Source organism: Pyrus communis, chromosome 4 (assembly GCF_963583255.1).
Source record: "Pyrus communis chromosome 4, drPyrComm1.1, whole genome shotgun sequence".
Classification (NCBI taxonomy): domain Eukaryota; kingdom Viridiplantae; phylum Streptophyta; class Magnoliopsida; order Rosales; family Rosaceae; genus Pyrus; species Pyrus communis.
Window position 1 is genome coordinate 14,085,214 of NC_084806.1, and position 22,984 is coordinate 14,108,197.

General features: G+C 37.9%; 3 protein-coding genes and 1 long non-coding RNA gene across 4 annotated transcripts; 3 read left to right on the plus strand and 1 right to left on the minus strand.

Moving 5' to 3' along the window:
* Positions 1–1,710: 1,710 nt before the first annotated feature.
* Positions 1,711–9,259, plus strand: LOC137732206 (uncharacterized). The gene is made up of 7 exons (XM_068471506.1): positions 1,711–1,882; positions 2,162–2,278; positions 4,535–4,604; positions 5,847–6,103; positions 6,462–6,578; positions 7,329–7,371; positions 8,583–9,259. The coding sequence occupies exons 2-7, from the start codon at positions 2,186–2,188 to the stop codon at positions 9,092–9,094; spliced, it is 1,092 nt and encodes a 363-aa protein (XP_068327607.1). The 5' UTR covers positions 1,711–1,882; positions 2,162–2,185; the 3' UTR covers positions 9,095–9,259.
* A 2,700-nt stretch (positions 9,260–11,959) lies between these two features.
* On the plus strand, positions 11,960–12,469 carry LOC137730841 (uncharacterized). The gene is made up of 3 exons (XR_011068223.1): positions 11,960–12,120; positions 12,245–12,337; positions 12,413–12,469. It is a non-coding gene; the product is annotated as an uncharacterized lncRNA (long non-coding RNA).
* An 804-nt stretch (positions 12,470–13,273) lies between these two features.
* Positions 13,274–14,671, plus strand: LOC137733007 (FHA domain-containing protein At4g14490-like). Its single transcript, XM_068472234.1, has one exon. The coding sequence runs from the start codon at positions 13,324–13,326 to the stop codon at positions 14,503–14,505; it is 1,182 nt and encodes a 393-aa protein (XP_068328335.1). The 5' UTR covers positions 13,274–13,323; the 3' UTR covers positions 14,506–14,671.
* A 3,730-nt stretch (positions 14,672–18,401) lies between these two features.
* LOC137732728 (cellulose synthase-like protein E1) lies at positions 18,402–20,539 on the minus strand. The gene is made up of 4 exons (XM_068472013.1): positions 20,420–20,539; positions 19,901–20,104; positions 19,349–19,702; positions 18,402–19,043 (listed from the first exon to the last, which is right to left on the minus strand). Exons 1-4 carry the CDS (start codon positions 20,537–20,539, stop codon positions 18,402–18,404), a joined length of 1,320 nt encoding a protein of 439 aa, XP_068328114.1.
* Between the last annotated feature and the right edge of the window lie 2,445 nt (positions 20,540–22,984).

Consider the following 22,984-nt stretch of genomic DNA (forward strand, 5'->3'; position numbering starts at 1 on the left):
GCAAGAAAAATGGAAGCAAACAATGAGCATGCGGAAGCAAACTTCCTGCAATTCAAAAAACCCAGATGAAAAACTGAAAACAGTTTGCATGGGACATTCAGAGTTGAATCCATACCTTGAGTACTTGATGATGAGTCGTACATGGTCCGAGAAAGGAGCAGTGCTAGCAGAGATCTTTGGTGAAAAAATTGAAGATGGACCATATCATTGAACAAAGAAAACCCACATTTAAAAAAATTAAAATCACAAAAATTTGAACAAAGAAAAGAGAACCCAAAAACCAAACCCGAAACAAATATGTCAAACAAGCATTCATGCTGTTTGGGTCCAAAATAATATTATTGGGCCGAGCAGCAGGTTGTGCTCGGTCCAGGGTTGTCAAATGCTATGGGCCGAGTGATAAATCTCGGGCCAGTTGGCAGGGTCGATCGAGTCCTAAAAGGTAGCCCAGATAAACAGAAAGGGCCGAGAAAGTCCTGGTGCGAGCAGGATTCCCGGCCGGCAGAGAATAAAGCCTCGAAAAAGGGGAAGATTCAAAGTCCTAGTGGAAGTAGGTTTGTTCGAGGTAGAGTTGAAACGGGACAAGGACTCCCACGCCAGATAAAGATGCAATTCGGTTTCAAGGAATGAGGTGCTATAAATACAAGAAATCATGCAACAAAGAAGGCCCCTTCAATTCAGCATACAATTGCCCTGCGCAAAAAACCTCTCAAATACCTTGACATTTTTTCCTTTTCTTTTCCTGCCAACACACCTTCAGTTTGGATAAACAACACTATGGAGGCACTCGGCGAGCACTTTCAGTTTGGATAAACAGCATTGTTGCCGCAGAATCAGCCGACCGAGAAGTACCTTCAGTTTGGACAAACAGCACTGCGTTGAGGCCGACTGGTTACCTATCTAAGTCTCGGCCGAGAAGGGTTTTCGAACCCTTGTTGGTAGAGGTCACCTTGCTAGCCTTCTCGGCGTAGTCAGGTGTTACGAATTGCGTTACTCGGCGTACTGGACGCCGAGTGATTTTATGATTGGATACTCGCAAGTAAGTTTCAGAGTTCAGCACTCCGACGGCCGAACCACATTTACTATCAAGACATACATCACATTTGAGTACCTGTGTCCATATAGTTTGGTCTCGATTCGACGTGCTTATACTCTTACGAATATAATCACAGTAACCGAATCGGGCTCTGACGATTTGTGAACTTCGCAGAATTAGTAGCCTTGTCTTCAGGCTATAGAACCCAGAGACCGAGAGTGTTCCTTTCTCGGTCGCAATCGCAAGATAGAGAAGTCAACAACGCGCTCAACGCGACATCAACGAATTTTACTACTCGACCGACGAGTTGGCACGCCCCGCACTCAACCGAAGGACGTAGTTAGCTTATTAGTTACTCGGCCTGCGCGCCACGTAGGTTTTTTGTAATTTTTAGAGTCAACACATGCAAAGGCAATTTGATCACAAATTAAAAAAAAAAAAAAAAAGTGTGAGAGAGAGATGACCCTTTTGCGGAGGCCAGGGGGTTTGGGTCTTGAGAGACTTCTTGCCTTCCACGATGAGCAACACGTGTGTAGGAGGGGCAAATAAGTAAATCTACTGTTCAATACACGTTAAAAAGCTCAGAATGAGTACCAAATAAAGGGCAAAATCGTCAAACAACTGTTTATAAACAGTGAAAAACAGTACTAAGCAAACTTCAAGTTGGGCCCCCCCCCCTCCAAAAGTATAGATACGAAAATAATCGTTTTGGTAAATGGTAGTAAACAAACGAAGAGACGACGCCGTATCGACTGAATAGAAAAATAGGGTTGCAGGCGGCTGGTCTTCTCCCTCGGCGAGGCACGCGCCTCTGCAACTCCTTGCGCAGAGCTCAGTGAAATACAGGTCAGATTTCTCCAGAAATTCAGGCCTTTTCACTACGATTTTTCCGATATTTCAGGTTATTGGCGACATTAGGTTTGATATTTCAGACTATCGGCGAAGGAGGGTGAAGAAATAGGCTTCACCTCCTTTCCATGTCGATCCCTCAAATTCTCGATTATCGCCGAAATTGCCCATTTTTAGTACTACCGTAGTGAATCGTTCACTATTATGTTCGAATCATTGTGCATTTTCCTTTTCGCCAAAAAATTTGCATGCAAGTCAGAAATGTTCATGTCGCAGGTATATTGTTTTTGACGGATCATCATGGGCATGAATCGCCTACCTTTTGAAGCTGGCCAAGAGGTTGAATGCAGGTCGTTTATCCCGGGTTATCGCGGTGCGTGGTTCCGATGTAAGGTAACGATCACAGTTAATAGTACTGGCAAATATCCATTGGTGATCAACTTTGTTTTGCTCCAAGCGTGTTTTGAACTCGAAGATTTTACTTCTTACAATTATGATTACTAGTTTTCGGTTTCTAGTATTCGTCTCTTCTTTTTCAGTGTTGATAGTCGTAAAATAATATTAGGAAGTGGGAATGCTAAGAAGTTAATTAGGAGTATGGAAAGAGTCATCCATGTTTTTTCGGAAACATTAAGTAGATTGTAACGGGACAAAACTGCAGTTTTGAAGATTGAATTTTGACAAGTTATGGCCTTTTACCAAAGTATTGGTTGTTGTATTAGTATATCACGCCTTTTCAGATTCGGAGTTAAAAAATCTTGGTACTATTTGTCAACTAGATAAGATCGTTGGTAGGCAAGGGAACCAACACAAACATATGACCAACATGTTCTAGATAGATTCCTGCAACGACAACTATTGGCAGAGATTTCAAGAACCGCAATTTAAGGTGGAGATACCAGAATTTAGTGGAGAATAACTAGGGGAAGTTGATTGGTTAAATAAACATGAGGGAAATTTTAAATACATTGTTCTTCCATGTCATGCGAATGAGAAGTTGGTAGCATTTTAGTTGAAAGGGTATGCTTCTCGTTGGTGGCAGCAAGTCCAAATGACTAAGACCCAAGTAGGAAACTAGCAAATATATACGTGGTCTAAGATGTATAGGGTTCCATAAGAATTATTGTTTTTTTGGGTTAAGTATATTGAATCTTTTCTTGATTTATCCTTAAGATCAAAGCTCGAACAACATAGGAAGTCTGATTAGTTCTCAACTATATATGAGAGGGGCTCGTTTATTTTCTGTTTAACATCATACACGGAGAAGTTGCTGACCATTTAGGTAATTAAAGGCCTCATTCTTTGCTTAGGCATTTGCTTTCTCATTAGAAAAGATTCTGATGTTGGAAAGTTTTATTAAACAAGGATTATTCCTTATGAATGAGTGCTGAATGTGTTGCAAGCAAATGAATGTGTGACTGGTCGTTTTCTACACTATACGTTTTCATACGCTTGTTGGCCTCCTGCTTTCTTTCTCTGTGAACTCTTGAGTGTTGCATGCTCTGTGGCCTAGAATCTGGTGGGATGGCATGGTATTTTTTTCAAGAAGGCTAGCAGAGCAGCTGGGGGAAACTACTCGTATTTTATGGTCTATATTTTGGATAAATCCAGGGTATCCCCCGCACGTAGGCGAGGACTAATCCCTCGAGCAGGGTTGGATCCCATTCGGGGGGCAAGCTCTCCCAATGCTGGCTTCTCCATTCACAAGGCTCGAACCTGAGACCTTGCTCAAGGGAAACAAGCTCCTTACCACTTGAACCACCAAGCATTGGTATTTTATGGTCTATATTCATTATCAGAGAGAAATGGTAGTTTATTTGAGGGGCAGGTACAAATTGGGATAATAGGGAGGAGGATTAGTTGAGTTCACTGCAGTATAGATTTGTATTCTTTGCTCACTTTGGGCTTTACTCTATAAAGATTTTAATGTTGTACCTTAGTCAGATCTATCTGGATTGATTTGCTACTTGCTAAGTGTTGTCAAGGATAGTTAAGATTTGGGTGTGTGTTTGTTTTTTAGCTGTAATACTGTTGATGGAAGTTGAATCCATCTTGTTATGTATTTCTTTCTTCTTCAATAAAAGTGGTGTTTATTATAACTTTGTAAGTTGAAGAGAATTATTATGGTGGGTATTTTTTCCCCGTTTCTTTAAGATTTTTTTTTCTTTTTATGTAGATTTTGTGTTGTTTTTACTTAAGCCTTCTATGCTTCCTTGCATATTTTTATTTTCATGAAATCTGTACGTCTTCCAGTAATGAAGAACTGATTACTTTGCAATGTTAGGTAGCATTTCTGCAATTACAACTAAGCCTTTAGATCTATGTGTTGCATGATTTACTTTTCTCAACCTTGAATTATTCTACGTATACAGAGTTAGGTTTTACCAATACTACCATCAATCTTCTCTTACTTCTCATACCATTAGATGCTCTGCTGAAACAATTGGGTGTATGATGTAACTTCCAATGACTTATGGTTTTAGGTGTCCATCTGCTTTTATAAAGCCCATATTTGCATTTGTATGATGTTTTCAGCTTGAGATTGTTTCCATACATTTGGTTGAGGTTGGTTCCATTGTTTATGCTTGGTATAAAAATCTTTGAGAAAATGATACCATGCTCTCTGATAATATTTTTATTATATTCCAGATAAAGGAATACGGCTTGAGACAAGCTCGGTTGTCGTCTAGCATGGAGTATATTGACTTTCCTGATGAAAGTAAGTGATATCTGTGGGTATGTTTCCTGTATGAGCATTTTTTTGGGGCTTAAGTTTGAAGGAACCGTAAAACCAATTGGCAACAGGGGGAGTGACCCTACTCCTTATAAACACATGCAAGGTCCGTTAACTTTCTGATGTGGGACAACACTTCACATACTTACACGCGCCTTCACGTGTGTCAACACTTAAGCCAAACACATGTATGAGGGGCTTAAGTTTGAAGGAACCCTAAAACCAATTGGCAACAGGGGGAGTGACACAACTCCTTGTAAACACATGCAAGGTCCGTTAGCTTTCTGATGTGGGACAACACTTCACACTCACACGTGCCTTCACGTGTGGCAACACTCAAGCCAAACACATGGATAACACATATTGGGTGATGTGGAGCATGTGCAGCCTTTGAGCTTTATGCGGATATGTGGACCTATCTGCTTCAATACCATGAATGAGAAATCAGAAAACCTTCATTGTAGAAAGCACGAGCAAGCAACAACAAGAATCAGAATTTCATTACTAGTAAAATGATTACATAAAGCATCTCCGTACTGTAGTGATTATATTTATACTCAATGATTTATACAGCTGACTTAATCTTCAACTAAATGGACTATTTAATCATTAGCTTAATTACAACTTAGTAATTAATCCTGGACAGCTCAAATAGAGCCCTCGATCACATCAAAGACCATAGACCACATCAACATATTAATGCTAAATGGGGCAATATCATCAGCTAGCTCCGGTATTAAAGTTCACTATGTTTTGGGTTGTGGTGTCTCAAACAGTTTTGGTTGGCAGTATAAATAACACTCTTATTCGCTTTTGTTCTATGTTTGTTGTGTTTATTAATCGACCTGTTCTTTTCTAAAGAAAAAAGTATTAATAGACCTGTACATTATCAAGTGCACTTTGATTGTAGGGCATGTAAGAATTGCACATTGACCAATTCTTTTAAAAAAAGTATTTTAAAGTAATTACTATGTAACAATGCTCATACCAAAACAACATGGTATGTGAAATGCATGTATGATTCCTCGTTACGAGAGTGTGCTACTTTTATTGTTACTTGTTTTGAATGGAAAACAAAGAGAGAATATTACCAAGAGCACTGGTAGTCATTGCCTAGTTTCTATATATATCTCTGAAGAATTATTTTCCTCTTGGTTATCAAGTTTAATAAATATTTTAGTGAGACTGATGTTTTGTATTTCTGCATATTGTTGCTCTTATCTGCAGAAGTGAAGTGGACAAGAGTATATCAAAAAATCCCTGGTGTTAATAAGAAGTCAAAGTCATTAAAAGTGCAATTGATGTTGCGTCCTCAGTTTCCTCCCATCTATAATAGAAGTACAATACCTGATGCCAATACCAGAGCAGAAGTGGTGGTTATTGTCAACGATGATTGGAAAGTGGGAGATTTAGTTGATTGGTGGAAGGATGGTTGTTATTGGTCTGGAAGAATAACAGAAATATTGGGGAATGACAGCTTTAAGGTGGGTTTTGTATCTCTCAACATATTAATGCTTACTCTAGTATGCTTGTTCTCAATGTGTTCATTGTATGAGGCGTTAAGCATTCCCCCCCCTTCAAATTGCTCACTGTTTATAAATGTTATAACTCCAATAATCACAAACCCTATTTTATGACCTCTCATTCTTCATAACAAATCCATATACACGATGTTACTTGAGCTCCTGAGTTAACTTACATATAACACTCTTGCATCAGGAGAAAGCAATATGTTTGTTTAGTGCAACTGAGATGTAGCTGCATTTTCTTGCTTCAATTATAGTTACTTTGATGTGAAAGAGAGCTTTTATTTACTAATTGGTATTCTCTATGTTTTTCCAGTTTGATTTGCCACCTCCTCCAGATGGTGAAGGATATTCCTATGAAGTTTCTTCCAAGGAATTGCGCCCATCCTTGGATTGGTCTCCAGAGAATGGTTGGACAGTACCCACACCCATGGTACCTGCAGCCCATTCATATTTCTGCATCTTTATTTTTCCCGTTTAAGAGGAATTATCAGATATTACTGCCAAACTTTAAATTGATTAATAACTGAGTTGAGCTCAATTAGTTGGCTTGCTTAAGCAAGAAATTTGCTGCTTAAGCAGTCATTCCAGCTTCTCCATTTGTTTCAAATACTACCTTCGATCAGCTTGAACTGTCAGAAACTGACAAGGAGCATCCACATTCCCATCACCTGATGATGATGACGTGTCACTTCGGGAAATTGGCATTTAAAAAATGAATGCCATGCATGAAATCAATTGTGAAGTTACAAAACTCTTTTCTTTTTGCTGACAACTCTCTCATTGTTAATTTGGTGTTGCACTTTGGGTATTAACCTTCAAGCATTCTTTTGTTGAAAAAAATACGTCAAATTTTTGTTATATTTCTTCTTCATTGGGGTTGAAACAATACCTCATGTCTTCCTGAAAATGAATGCCAGGCCATCATCCTGATTCACGATAAATGCTGCAATCCTTTGGCTAAAAAAGATTCCATTTTGTCACTGATGTTAGTAGTGTTGGGGCAATTTTGTATTGATATTTTAAAGCTACTTCTACCTTGTGTTTAGGTGGTTCTTCTACCATGCAGGTTTTGATGCTTTCTGTCCTAATAAGAAATGAAATTCTGTCCTAATAAGAAATGAAAAACAATTCTTTTATCCTTCAATTTCTGATTTTTTTTGAAATGCCTTTTTGGTTGCAGGAGGGTGAACATGTGCATCCTTGTGCTCGAGTAATGAAGCCTGGTAATCAATTACGAATACATATTTTCTCAACAACCTATATACATGCATGCATGTTATTATTTTCTATTAGCCTTCTGACCTCAACATCTAGGGCTTGTGACAATTGACTGAGATAAAATAAAATTGGAGCCATTGGAGATGGATACTTGTACATCATGTTATTGAATTTTTTTTCTTTGATAGGACTGTTGGAGGCAATGGTCCATTTCTTTTGCTCCTAATAGATGGATCCTAAGGGAAATGATATTTTCCATAGGACTATGAGGTGGTGATTTGATCTTAGTTATTAACTTATAGCTGGCCAGTTTATAACCTGGTAAATAATTAAACTCCAATTGACGAAGAAAGATTCAAATCAGATAGTACAGCTGGAAACAATTTTGTAATTCGATGGAATACGGTTGCTTCTGGAAACTTCAGAGTTTGCTACAGTCATACATCTTCTCAAGCCTTGTTGGTTTTTGGGATTGTCAATCCTGCTTGAAGGGTTTCAGATGCAACTCAATACGCTCAAATTGGCAAAAACAGAGCTCCTTTTTGGATGAGCAATAAGAAGTTGATTAGTAAAATAGTAAAGACTGTTTTGAGAGTTATGACTGCGAAATATATATCCTCAGTATCAAGAAAATAAAGTTGAAAGGATGAGTTGGTAAGGGACTTCATACATATTAAGATTTTGACCTTTTAGTTATCCAAGAGGTAGAACCCATACAGAAATTGTAGTGAAAGCTGTAAGCCATACCAGTCTACCCACAATCGTGGTGTTGTCTTTTTAAGTTACTTGGCCAGCTGTAGTTGAACACTGGATTTGTGCTGTATTAATGTTGTTGTAGGTTTATGTAATGTTTTTTCTTTTGACGGTATATGCAATGTTGAACACAAATTATGGGTTCTAAGTATCCAAGGAACGAACATTATATGTTTCTCGGTCCCATTCCCCCACAGTTAAGGCTGATGTGGAGAGGTGAAGTCAGATCTAAGTATGAAGCGTTTGAATAACCAATAAAATGGTGCCATATCAAGTAGTTGTAGAAGAAAAGCAGATCAAGGGCTATAAGAATGTTCTAGTGAAATTTTGGTTAGTTATCCATGATTTTGAAGAAGATGAAGGGTACATATAATGTTACCCTAACTTCCTCTCTTGAATCTTGTCTTTCATTTCTCTGTCCAGCAGGATGGATCTGATTGAGAGGGGATTATTGTTGTTGCAGGGGAAGTTCCAAGCTGTACAGCCCATGCTGTGGGTGATGAAAGTAGGTGTCTCCAAGCTTTTGCTACAGCATCACATCGTTCACCTTCTTCTCACGTGTCTGCTAGCTCATTGCAACCTCCTAAAGGATTAGAGGAAATGGCAAAGCAACCTCTAGGCACTATAAAAACTACGGAGAAACCAGTACCAGATGTGAATGTTGGATCCGATATGGCAGATAGTGGGATTGCGAAGGCAAGTTGCTCAGATAGTGTTTCAAGTTCGCATGTTAAAAGTGAGCCAAAGGGGATTCAAAGAAGTGCAACCGGAGAAGATAGAGTTGACAACAATGTGTCGTTGAAGAAAATGAAAACGGATGGGAACATAGTTTTAAATTCGACGAAGTCTGATACATTAGAAGCTGCAATTCTGGACTTGGAGGAACTTGTAAGCCGGGTTAAATGGATGAAGGGCGTCTTAGAGATTGGAATGCCTTTGACAAGTGCCACTCGCCCCACTTGGAAGTTTCTGTGACATCATCCTTGTCCTCACCAAAACGAGAGGTTTCACTCCCAGTAAGTGTACCTATCGTGAAATTTTTTTAGTGGCGTTTAAATTGTTACCAACTCATGCTCATCTGTTTTGACTGTTTTCTTTTTACAAACTTCTTTTGGGGTGAATGTGAAGCACATATTGAAAGGAATGAACTTTATGCATAACTTTCCGTTCAAAACAAACACGTCTTGTAGTGACTGTACATAATCTTCTTACAAGAATGGCTTTGTGAATTTCCGATTTTGAATTGGGAGAGCGGCAGAAGCAGATTGAGATGGGGTGGAGGTTTTTGTGGGCCTACAAGCGGGATTCCGGCTCAATGGTTTGGCCTAACTAGCTTGTTGTCGTGACCATAGAAAATTTCTACACATCCAGCGTCTGCTAGACCTCTTAACAAAGTCATCAAAATTTAACTTCCAACTGCCGTTGTCCGGTGGTTACCACAAACCTTTTTTTTTTTTTTTTTGGCTTATTTTTAGCCACACCCATAGAACTTGATTTGGATCATACTTTGGCTCTACAATTGAAAAGACTCATCACTGTACTTCCTGAAACTTAAAATTCGTTTACTATGACTTGTGGATTCTATTCTTCTTGAAATTCAAAAATCGCCAAACATGTGTGACCCACCACCTAATAAGGTTATGCTACATGTGCTAATAAATTTGATTATAAATCTCTACCATGCGTTAACATTTAACAATAAAAAAATATTAAGTTTAAAATAATAAAATAAGAATGTGGACATTATTTTGGTTGCTGTGCTTGAATCGCAAAGATGGAAAAAAAATAGAAAAAAAATTGATTAGTCTGTTACTTTCAAATCCAACTCACAAAATAGAATTAAAGCAATGTAGAGCAAATTTTGAGTTTTATAGAGTAAATTATGATTTTTGAGTTTCAGAGGTAAAATGAGATCAAAATTGAGTTTCAAGATACAAAGTGAAACAAATTTTGAGTTTCAAAAAGTGAAGTTTCAACTTTTGAATTTGGCAAAGTAAGATCCAAATTCTATATATACTAAAGCTCAGCGGATTGGCACTGTTCATTAACAGTGCCCATCCGGTTTTGTCCCTCACTTGCTGAGCAATTTTTTGCCCTTTTCTGGAATTGTGCAGTGAGTTGGCCATTTTGCCCTTTGCGCTTTCTGGTGCCGTTCTCCATCATCTGCGGTTCTTTGCTTTTCAAAACCCAAACACATTTTTTAATCATTTTTTCCCTAGAACAATTATTTTTATAATTTTTTTCCTTTTTTGCGCCACAAACTATGTGGTTGGATTTAACTACTGACAACTATAATCATTTGTTTTGTCCTGCAAGTCTATTTGTTTATCATTTTTTTGTCCAAAAACCAATGTGTTTATCCATGGGGTAAAACAATTGATGATTGTTTTGTTTATTATATATATAATTGTTTTTCTCAAGAACTCCCTCACTAGCTGTTGCAGCTCTCTCTGAAAGTGGGTTTTCCTTTTTATGCATGTTATTATTTTATTTCTCTCTCACTGTTTCTTATATCTACCTGTCCATTATCCGTGCTTTTTCCTCCTATCACTCTCGAGTCCAGTATTTAAAGCCTTTTCTGGGTGCTTTTGGTTTACATTATACCACGTGTTGATCATTCCTTTCCATTTGAGAGAGAGGCAGAGGAAAAGGGGGATGCCGTTGCCATTGCCTGGTGGTAGTAACGAAGGCCCATTCCTCAAAACAGAGATAATAAATGCAGAGTGGTAGAAATATATATATATATATATATATATATATATATGTATTATCTATATACTAAAACCCGGTGGAAATTACTGTTCATTAACAGTGCTCCACCGGTTTTGCCCCTCTTTCTCTTCATGTTTTTTCAGCTTTAGTGGGGTTGAATGGTGAATTGGCCATTTTGCCCCTCTCTCATTTTTCTTTCCGTCCGTGCGTGCGTGTTGTGTTTTCTAAGGTTCCAGCTTCTTCCACTTTTATCTGCTGCTGCGTGTTAGTTCCACGTGTTGGTCATCGGGATCATTTGGCCCGTAGTGTCAGGATTTCTATTTGCTTCCAGTGGCTTCCAATTGCTTTCATTTGCTTCATCTCTCCTGAAATGAAAAAAAAAACCCTGCGTTCATCCAACCTTAGAATCCCGAAACCAAAATTCATCCAGATCGTTCCAATCTCCAACGGCATATCGAAATATCAAGTCGCTTGATTCTCTATCTAAAATACCCACTCATCGTTGCCTTATCTCTGATGATTCAATTGGCCGGCGACGGCTTCTAGGATTCTAGCTCGACTTCTCTTTCAAAACTCAGCTCGAGTGCTCGGGTATTTGTTTTTGGGTGGCTTTTGCTCCGCAAATACAACTTATGTTTAAATTTTGGTTTTTGGTTTTTTTTTTATTTTTAATTTTGACTGTTTTGTTTATGTGTTCAGATGCTCAATTTTCCTGCATGGCGATTTCTGCTGATGACCAGAGAACTAGACCTTGCTACTATAGGATTCCTGAGTAAATTTGGTTTTCGTTTGTTTGGAGATTTTGTTTCCAGTATCCATTTTTCAACTGGTTGTGCATCTTTGTAAAGCTAGATCTGTAAACGTTTTTTCTGTTGTTTTGCATGGAACCAGAGCCTTTCCGTGCTCGAGCTCCACAGGTATGGCACCGCCCTTTTACATGTTTTTGCTTTGATTCCAGTTTTTTCCAAGGCTGACATGGCGATTCTCTGCGAGGATTGCAATGGGAGAAGGTGGCTGCTCTGTGATTTTTGCAAAGGGCAGAAAATGAATGTGAAATCCTAGACCGATCGAATCTACGGCCGATGCCCATCTTGCAGAATTGTGAGTTTTGAACTCCTCACAAGAGAAAGCCCAATAACTTTTTGTTTCTGAGGTTTGATTTTTATGGAATTTGAAGTGAAACATTTGGTGCTTAATTTTTAGGTTTTTTTAACATAAATTAATGTGTTATAGGCTATGTCAGAATAATGAAGGACCTAAGAGAGCTTTATTTGGAAGTAGAAGTCAAGGTAATTGTTTGCTCCCAATCCTCATCCTCTCTTCACGTTGTTTCTTTTTAAAGTAATTTTCCACCCCTTAAGCATGTAAAATTTTATTTTCTTCTTTTCTTGATGGATATGCTTTTGTTTGTAGGTTGATCCTGTTGTTTCATTTTGTGAAGCAGTGTAGCCTTTGTCAATAAAATGCTTTGCTGAAACATCCAATAAGAAGAATAAAATAACTATGGTAAGAAGCAACCTAATTTCAGAAATTTTATGTGATTCAGTTTTTAAATTATAATCTTCTAAAAACCTTTTGTAGATTGCTGAGCCATTGGAGAGAGGACTTGCTGAGGACATTGAGAATGTATATAAGCTACAATGTTCCTTTCTGCAATGTAGGTTGAGTATGATTTCCTAGATTTGATTTATGCCATCCATTGTGTTAAGTTGGTTAAATGTACTATTTGGCTTTTGGGGTTGAATAATGCGATCTGAATCTTGGGTTTAAATTTTGTAGCCTTGAGTTGATCTTGATCCAGAGCTAATGCAAATGGATTTTTATTATTCCTGTATATAAATGATGGCTCTTGAATTTTTTTTTTTCATTTATTGATATCATAGTTTGCCATCGTCTGTCCAATTCATTCATGTAAAGTATTACTGCTAATTAATTACAACTGTATTAAAATTTTGTTTCAGTTGTAACCTTTTTTTTTTTTTTTTTCCCTGATGATCCAAATTGTTTTATATGCAGTGACTGCTTCAAGGAAAATGTGCTCTTATGGGATATTCTATGTTCAAGTAACTGTCAATGAGGAATACTAGACTAGCCATTTTTGTATATGAATGACAAGGCATTTCACAATGTCTTTTCTGTAAGTTACATAAACTTAGACAGCTTTGTAAAAATATTTGCTCCATTTTCTACTTAATATTTATCTTAGTCTTTGGTTATTTATATGTTAAAAATATAGTCTATAGTTATATTTTCGCTTCCGCAACAACGTGCGGGTAAAATTTACTAGTTGAATTCTAGAACGTAGCTATGAATTTTGTTACATTTATATCTATGTTGTGAGGACAAAAATGGAATTTAGCTTTGGATCATAAATTTAAGGAAGAGAGAAAGAAAAACCTCAAAATATTTTAAAGCATTTCTGCGTGCCCGTATTTCACTCTAAAAAGCATTTCAAAACTCAAAACTTTTCCCTCCTTTCTTCTCTGCCAGAAATGGAGCCTTCAGCTCTCAAACTGGTAATGGTTCAAGGTCCGCGGAAGGGCGAAACCCTAGAATTCGTACCCGGATCCAAGGTCCGAATCGGCCGCGTTGTTCGGGGCAACAACCTCCCGATCAAAGACTCCGGCATTTCCTCCAAGCACCTCTCCATCGAATCTGAATCAGGCAAATGGGTTCTCCGAGACCTCGACTCCTCAAACGGCACGGTTTTGAATGGGTCGGATATCCCCCCAAATACGCCCGTGGATCTCACCGACGGAGACGAAATCAAAATCGGTGAGTACACTTCCGTCGAGGTGAAGATCGCCGGCTACGAAGAGACACGGCTGAGACGGAACCCTAGGCGTGCGGCGGCCGCAGCGGAAGCTACTGTGGTGCCGGTTTCGGAGAGTCGGGGACGGAGAGGTAGGGTTGCGAAGGAGGGCGAGGAGAAAACGGAGGTGGAGAGAGCGAATGTTGAGGAAATTGAGGTCGCAGGGAAACGAGGGAGGGGCCGACCGCCCAGAGCTAGGGTTTTGAAGAGTGAAGCTGCGGAGGAGAAGCCTGCGGAGGAAAACTTGGCACGGCAGGTGAGTACGAGGCAAACTCGGAGCTCCAGGATTGAGGAATTGGGGAAGATTCCAGAGAACTCTGGTGTAGATAGTGAAGGAGTGAACGTTGAGCCGAAAAGGACCCATGTCGGTGCAAGGAGGACGAAAAATGTACCGGAGGAGGTATCAGTGTGTGATCAGCTTGATGTTAAGGAGGAAGAGGCTTCGAATGGGCTGAATTTGGAGGAAGAGAGACATGAAGAGGCAGATAGAGAGTTTAATGTTAGAGGAGAGAGTGGCGAAAAGGGTAAATATGGAAGTGGGAGTGGTGAAAAGGGTGAGAAAGGAAGTGGAAGTGGTGAAATCGGTGTCAATGGAAGTGGGAGTGGCGTTAAGGGCGACAACGGTAGTGGGAGTGGTTCAGGTGTAAATGAGAGCTGTGACTCGGAGAAGATGACGCTTGGGGAGTGGTTTGATTTTTTGGAGAGGAATTTTCCACAACAGATCATTGATGAGACGGAGGAGGCAATTGCGGAAATGGCAGAGAAAGCTAAGCGAATTCAGGAGTACATTGTGCAGGAGAAGGAGAAGGCGAAAGTGCTTGTGGGCTACAAGGGGGGAGCTGGGACTTGTGTTTTCTGGTAATTTGCAGCTCAATTCTTCTTCTTTTTTTTTGTAAATTACGTGGCGTATCAAATTTGTGTTGTTTTGTTTTGTTTTATTGTGTTTACGTGATCTCTTACTGTGATAAAGTTACCTGGTCTTCAATTTGAAGTGTTGGCTGTGAAATTGAAGTTGAATCCATTGAATCTTTAATATGGGACGAGATGAAACTATGTTTATTTCTGTTGTGAGCATCGTTCATATTGAGAGGGCTGGAATAGCATTAGCACTTTCATCGAGTGTTTTGCATACCACATTATATATTGATAGCAAAATCAACAATTTTCATGTTTTGGGTACGTTGGTTGTGTGTTGAACTCGTCTGCTTGATGTCAGCTTTTGCAAATCGTGTGTTACTGACAGGGAGTTCATAGATGTTACTATATCAAAGCAGTTGCTTCTGTTAACTTATCCGAAGAAAAAGGCGAGACTGTATATGATGCGCTTCATTCTCTGTCAATTGCTTGTGTGTCTATGTTCATCGTGTGAGGAAAGAAATAACTGGGTTCCATATCCCCAGAGAACTCTCTCTAAGTAGGGCCTTTAGCCATGTAAGGGAGGTGATGAGGTCTCAAACATCTCTCCCCGGTCCCTCCCATTGAGTTTAGCTGTTTAGCTTGGCAAGGCAACCAATTTATGCACTTCTCCTTTAGCGGCCTGCTTCTACATGTTTTGTTATAAATTCGTAGCTTTCAAAACAATGAGTCTTGGCTGACTGGTAGCTATGGAGAAATACGTACAAGAGGCTGTGGATACACTTCTTGATAATGGAATCTGTGGACGACTATGAGGGACGCTCATAAATCATAGTAAGGATTTGTGAGACTGCTTGATAATGGGATTCGCGGACAAGTCGTTTTCAGATGTAATTGAAGGTTTTGTGAGATTGCTTGATTATACTGGGCGTACTGTCATTGGTGTAGGTCCCTCATTGTCGTATATATCTATGGAGGTGAGTTGTCTGCCCTTCCATTCCCATACTCTTCCCATGCCCTTCTGTGATGTGTGGTCACGGTTAAGCCATTATGTTCTAGTGAAATGTATTCTTCGATATGTCCAAGGTACTATCAATTGTGGTCTTACATATTCTACATCCTTAGATCAGTCTATTACTGCATTCTCTGATTTAGACTGGGCAGCCGATCCTAACACTAGAAAAGTTAAGTTTTAAAGAGTTGTCTTGTGAAAGGTTCAATGGTGAGGCAGTGAGAGCGACTTTAGGACGAGGCATGTGATTGTCTTCTGCTCTCTGTTTTTTTAGGGTTTTCCTATTGCAGTTAGGGGTAATTTTTTTACTTAAGCATAATTAGGATTAGGTTGTAAACACAAAAATTCTATAACGCATGAAACGAGAACACGTGTACAAAATAGATTTGTATTGATGAATTTGTAGGGTTACAATCTTTGTTTACAATTTTCCTCTGATTTAGTCTTTAAATTTGATGTAGATGCATAGGTTGTTGATCCAAGGGTCGTGATGACTTGATCTTGGATGAACGATTGAACAATTGCTTCAAGTTTTGAGCTTGAAACAATGCGTAGATAGTCTTCACCTCAAAGTTGGGGCAAAGGTAATGTTGATGTAGGATTTCGTTGGCTCAAGGGTCTTGACGACTTGATCTTGAATCGAACGTCATTACAAGTTTTAAGCATGCAACAAAGTCTTGAAGGAATTGGTGCTTGTTGATTCTTCAAGGGAATGCTTTGGTTTTGGTCGAAAGAAAGCTTCGACTTTGGTTGTGCGTTCTTTGAAGAGAGCTTTGGCAGTATATTAGTCTTCAAAGTTTTGGCAGAGGTTCTTCTCAATGTGAGAATTTCGGCCTTGGAATATAAAAATTGTTGACCTTATGCTTGTCTTGGGACCTTGTATTTATAGACTTCCAAAGCCATGCCTTTGGGTGGATTTGCCTTTGATTTGTGTCTTGATTTGTCCATGGGAGAATTTAGTCATGTTTTGTGTCTTGTTTTCAGCCACTTTCCCTTGCTTGGCCGAAATCTATAGGGCTTTCTTGCCTATTTTGCTAGCAATCTTCAATTCTTGCTTGTTTTGTGAAGATATTTTAGCTTTCTTTCCGGTTTTGGGAGCAATTTGGACCTCTTGCCAATTTTAAGGGGTATTTCCCCCTTTTGGCCGAATTTTGGGAATGTTTTTGAGCTTCCTTTGCTCGACTTGTGTCACATGTCATTGTTGACTTGTTCATTTGTGATGAGTCATATGCCACATGAAGCTTTATGATGCATCATTTGCATGCAACAAAATTTACATGTCTACATGGGTATTGTTTGTTAAGATAATACGGTTGGTCTGTTTAGTAGTTTGCCATCTCAGCAGTTTCTTGGGAACAAAGGCATTTGATAATCTTAACAATTTTCTTTTTCTATTTGAACCAAAAAAAAAAAAAAAAAAAAAAAATTCTATTTCTCAAAAACAATCTTGACCATAATTTATTTTGTGATGCAAATCCTTGGAGTGTTGGATACTAAGGCATCAAGAGTAGAGTCTTAGCATCATTGGGTGAGCTAATCAAAGTTGTGATTAAATTTTGTTTCACCCATATTTTAAGTTTGATCTCACATTTTTCAATAATAAAAAAATTATATTGGAGCTGGTATAAAGTACCTTGAAAAGTGAGTAGTGGTAAAAAGTATTACTATGAATTAGTGGTGGATGCACGTTGGGACCAAGGTGGTCCCAAGACCACCTAGAGTCCGAAAAATATACATGGGAAGGTTTTCCGAGAACTCTTCGAATGTTTGGTATGGGTCCCTTTTGTGCCCAACAAGTATTTGATGTAATGCATGCTAAGCATATCTCGGCAACACTTAGTAGGTTGCATCAAATGCACTCGACAAATTCTCTCGATAGCACTCATTAGATTGCTTTGGCGTATGTCGATATATGTTGATATGTGTGCAACATGGTTCAGCTGACAACAATTGTTCGAAGAAATGCCTTAGTGAATAGATTGAAATTTTTTGCGTGGTTCAAATCCTAAATCCGCCATTGTTATGAATTTGAACACCAAGAGAGGTAATGCATCACTAGATTATGAAGACAATGACTAAAACTTAAAACATGTTATCTTCTCTTGCTATATTGAGCATTCAACTTGTTTAAGAAACAAGCAAAGCTTGACTTAGACATGCCCAAATCATAAAGCACGTGAGTAGCTCGTTAATAAGAAGCTTGAAAATGTTATACAAGCAGACCCTCTCATTGTTGTAAATTAGCTCGTGTTTGACTTTTATTTTTTACTCCGCTTGAGATCGGCTCAAAAATAAACAAGCCAACCAAGTTGAGCTCTTATAAAATTTTAACAAACCCAACTTAAACATGATGAAATTCACAACATTTATATCCCTAGTTAAATTTGGAGAGGTGATTTTCACACATTCTTTTTATTTTTTTCACACACCCACTTTATTTATGATCGTCAGATTGCATAAATTAAATGGAAACAAAAAATAAGACTAAACATAGGTGCAAAAGAAGTTAAAAAGAATTTAATTACTAGTTCTTTAAACTTACTAGGGCATCAGGGTGGTTTAGAAAAAGTAGCTCAACATGAGAGGTCCAGAACTATTGTGGACTTGGACTATGGAGATACATGTTCTTACTTATCAATGTTGCAGCCGACAGTTATTGGGCTTAATTTATGGTGAATTTAATGGTGGCATTTCTTTCTTCCAAATTATGCCTCCACTCATGCATTAACAAATAATATTACACTAATGAAAAATGGATGAACTTAATCTCGTAATGAGCTAACAATAATTTAATTCAAATTCTCCTTTGAGAATCGAACCTAAGACCTCTTACTTACAAGTAAAGAGAAATACCACTAAACCGTAGCATTAAATGGCAAGTAGTAGAATTCTTAGACAAGAAAAAACGGAGTACATCTTTTAGACACCCCTACATTTAATAGTAAAAATGTATGTATATAACGGACACATATATAGGCCATGGCCTTGCTACATGAAATAATAGAACCAAAAAAATAGAAAATTAGGGAAACTAAGGCGGATAGTAGGGTAACAGATAGTGGAATGCTTCCTTTGTCTTTCCTTATAAGCATTCCTTCAATGATAGGGTAGTTCATTACTATGACATAGAAGGGTATGAAAACTTGTATGACCATCTTGTCCAACTCCCCCACAAAGATCCCTCTAGCAATCCCCACAGCAAACGATGCCATGTTCAAGATGACTAGGGCAACCATTGGAGCAAGAAATAGTAGTGATGTTTGGAAATCAAATACTCCCATATTGTAACGCTTGAGTTGTTCGACGTCGTCGACTTTATTCTTTGGAAAAAAACTGGCTTCTCTCATACCAAGTTTCTCCATGAAAGCATCCACACTACCAAGTACGTGGGATGTGACTGACTTCATCATCCATATCCTCTGCTCATTTACCCAATGTCGAAATGTTGACCCCGTTGCGAGCACCTCGTATAAATGTTTCGAATGGGATGATAGGAATATGAACGAAAATACAATGAAATAAGTATTTGAGACCTGCAAAGAACAAGACCAACATACTGTCATGTCAAAATCATACTACTAAAGTTGTATAACAACTAATTAAGAGGGTAATGCTTTCTTACATACCATACAAATACTTATATCGACAGACTGTGAGTTTGAAATTTTAACCACACATGTGTTCATAATCAGTAAATGGTTCAATTTCAGTCTTAAGAACATAAGGCAAGTGAACATTTCCCTTGATAGTGAAAGTAATCATATATTTTGAATAATTTATACAAAAGAATTTTTAAAGAAACTTGTGAAAAAATATAGGTATAATGAGAGAAAATTACCTGAGGGTATAAAGGAATGCCATTGAGTAGGCAAAGTTGAGGAATGGTAACAAAGCCCCAGAGCGACAAGAAATAGAAAATGGGGAAAAGGGCAAGTTCTGCATAACACATGCTGTGAAGAAAAGTGGGCGTTTTGAAAGGGCCATATATAAGAGGACTAAACTTGGAGATAGCAACATCAACCAAGCCAGAGGACCACCTTGTCCCTTGGACCAAAAACTCATCCAAATTGGTGGTGCCACTGCCCAAGAATTGTGGCCTTTTTGGATCACAATACACTGAAATCCAACCTTTGCAATGCAATTGAAACCCTGTGAAGTAATCTTCCACCACTGAACCGTATAAGGAACCAACCTGCATGCCACAAATAAAAGAAGATCACCATTAGCATAAAGTTGGAGGAATGCTAGGCTCGGTCACCTCCCGAGCGGGTTACTATGAGTGCTTGATACATTGTACCACTAACACGTATTAACTCCTCACAATTGACTAAGCTTGCCATAGTTCCTTATTTCGGAATAAGTAAGGTTTCAATAGATTAATTTTACTCGCCTCTTTACCCCATTTGGTGCCATCTTCATAAGCACAAGAGGCTAGTAGTTGGGTTTCATTTGGCTGTGCAGTATTTCTGTGGATGAGCATATGATCAGGGTTGTTGATTTGGCGGAGGGATTTGATGAACTCATTGGATGGACCAAAACATTGTCTAAGTTTCATTGCATCCTGATCATTCAATAGTGAAACTAACTTACTGACCTAAAAAACGTATGAACGCATATATTACAGACAAGTTCATAATTTTAACATATATGCTTCTTAAACCAAATTAAGGTATTTCATTAAGTGAATTTGTATTTGCCTTCACTAATGGAACTTTCACATAAGGGCACCCTCTTTATGTAGTAGCCAGTACCACACACGCATGGCCCTCCAAGCCCATCATAACCTTTACATAGCACCTATTTATATACAAGTTGTCAAGACCAATTCTAGTAAAAGATTATTATATGCATTTGTACATGTGACATATAATTGATTAAAGTAAAGTTTGGTCCTTGAGTTCTTATGTACCTTAAGTGTTGATCTTATCTGACTGTCATAGATATCGTTGTTATTGATGTTGTGAAATTTTTGAGGAAATTGAACAAATGCTAGAGAGGGTGATATCTTGGGGTCAAGGTGGAAACACATTGCTTGCCGAGCCGAACTTGCATCATTGCAATGCATGTCACAATCTAAACCTAATATGTAAGGTGAATTGCTTATGACTCCCAACACACGTAGCTGATCAAAACAACGTCAACGTTACTTATCAAATAGTATACTATGTAGGTAATTATGTCAAACTATCAACCTGAGTTATCAATTAATTGAGCGAACTATTTTTTAAGACATAGTAGTTAATTGACAACTAGCTTGACAATATATAAGTAAGTAATACACATATATGGTAAGAGAATATTACTTAACATTGATCGACACATAAATAAAGGAAAATTTACAAAAAGAGAGAGATGCATGCATACAAGAACATTGAGCGCTCCGGCCTTGAAATGATGAGGTTTAGAAGGTATTTTTTCCCGAGAAACATAAATAAGAAGAGGCATATTTTTGGCTTCATTTGCTTGAATTGCATCAGCATCATCACTGGACGTTTCTTGTATTACCTGCCAAAATTCCAGATATGGCTCTTAGGATGAATTTGTATATAATTAAAACAATATTTGTCTTTCCTTACAAGAATATGAGGTTCTTTTGTGGTTGAATTCTTATAGCAAGCCTGATGTTGACAAAGTTAATGATATGAATTGTGTGGAGACCAGTTTTTTCCCATTTGTTGGATGTATTTGGCAAAATAGAAAATAATTTGGAAATTAAGTAGGCATGTCAGTTGTGAGGCACAGCTTATCAACGTTTCTATCACTAGGAAAATACAAAGTACATTTTAATATGTAATGAAATCATTAATTTTAACACTGACAAATGAAAACTTCATATGACATATCGGTTCAATAATACAATGTCTTGTGATGATAAATTTACACATAATATTATATTATTAGACTATAACGCCATTGTTGCAGTAAACTCTTTCTATGTCAGTACTTTTCGTCATTGAGCCTGGCTTATTTGATTGGTATTAAATAAATCTGTCTTTTGCATTGATGAGAATTACCAAAGCTATGGCACTAATCAACGGATTTGGATCCTCTCCTGAGCTAATGGAGAGGATCCTCTTGACCAATCATCGTGGGCCGTTGAATTTTCATTCAACGGCTACAATCATTATAACTTTAAAGGGACCCCCTGTTTGTAGTCATTGGATAAAAATCCAACGGCCCACGATGATTGGTCAGAAGAATCCTCTTCATTAGCTCATGAGAGGATCCAAATCTCTAATCTACAAACAATGTCCTATGTAGGGGGACAACATTAATACCTCGATGACCGTAGAGTGATCTCGCCGACTGTTGCTCCTAGTGTCCCCAATCCTTGCATTTTCTGTTACACTTTTCTTAAACACCTATCAATGCTAAAATTATGATTTCATTACATATTAACATGTAATTAATATTTTCCTAGTGATATATAGTAAAGTTGATTAGCCTTACCTCATCATCAGGCTTGCTATAAGAATTCAACCACAAAAGAACATAATATTGTAAGGAAAGACAAATATTGTTTAGATATATATACAAATTCATCTTTAGATCCATATCTGGAATTTTGGCAGGTAATACAAGAAACGTCCAGTGATGATGAGGATGCAATTCAAGCAAATGAAGCCAAAAATATGCCTCTTCTTATTTATGTTTCTCGTGAAAAAATACCTTCTAAACCTCATCATTTCGAGGCCGGGGCGCTCAATGTTCTTGTATGCATGCATCTCTCTCTTTTTGTAAATTTTCCTTTATTTATGTGTCGATCAATGTTAAGTAATATTCTCTTACCATATATGTGTATTACTTACTTATATATTGTCAAGCTAGTTGTCAATTAACTACTATGTCTTAAAAAATAGTTCGCTCAATTAATTGATAACCCAGGTTGATAGTTTGACATAATTACCTACATAGTATACTATTTGATAATTAACTACTATGTACCACTTCTTATTTATGTTTCTCGTGAAAAAAGACCTTCTCAACCTCACCATTTCAAGGTCGGAGCGCTCAATGTTTTTATATGCATGCATTTCTTCTTTTTGTAAACTTTCCTCAATTTATGTGTCGATTTTAAGAAAGTTTCTAAAATACGTTAGACGGTAGTCGGGCAGTAGGTTGGGACACAACTAGGTGGAACCTAGGCGGATGTAAGTAAATTTATTAGATATTGTGTAAATAAGTGCCTATTTATACTTAAACAAACACAAAATTTTATTAGGATACATAAATTATAAAATAAAATGGTATATAAATTATGAAGTATTAGAACATATTGAAAACATGGGGAACAAGCATATAATGATGTTCATCTAAGTAATCAACAAGTCTCTTACATTTTATTGAAAAAACAAAATGGAAATGAAAGTTAACAATTTTCTGTCTAAGTGAGAGTCACAACTTAGACGGATGCCTAGTCGGGGGGCATCTAGGCGGGCTAGCTAGATGCCTAAGTTGGTCTAGACGTACTTTC

Excerpts from the sequence above, each read along its gene's own strand:
- LOC137732728 (XM_068472013.1), bottom strand. The coding sequence starts at position 20,539 with ATGTGTTTCCACCTTGACCCCAAGATATCACCCTCTCTAGCATTTGTT. Across the intron at positions 19,703-19,900 it reads GCACCAAATGGGGTAAAGAG|GTTGGTTCCTTATACGGTTC; the intron begins GCGAGTAAAATT and ends TGTGGCATGCAG. Across the intron at positions 19,044-19,348 it reads GCATTCCTTTATACCCTCAG|GTCTCAAATACTTATTTCAT; the intron begins GTAATTTTCTCT and ends TGTTCTTTGCAG.
- LOC137732206 (XM_068471506.1), top strand. The coding sequence starts at position 2,186 with ATGGGCATGAATCGCCTACCTTTTGAAGCTGGCCAAGAGGTTGAATGC. Across the intron at positions 6,104-6,461 it reads TGGGGAATGACAGCTTTAAG|TTTGATTTGCCACCTCCTCC; the intron begins GTGGGTTTTGTA and ends ATGTTTTTCCAG. Across the intron at positions 6,579-7,328 it reads GGACAGTACCCACACCCATG|GAGGGTGAACATGTGCATCC; the intron begins GTACCTGCAGCC and ends TTTTGGTTGCAG.
- LOC137733007 (XM_068472234.1), top strand. The coding sequence starts at position 13,324 with ATGGAGCCTTCAGCTCTCAAACTGGTAATGGTTCAAGGTCCGCGGAAG.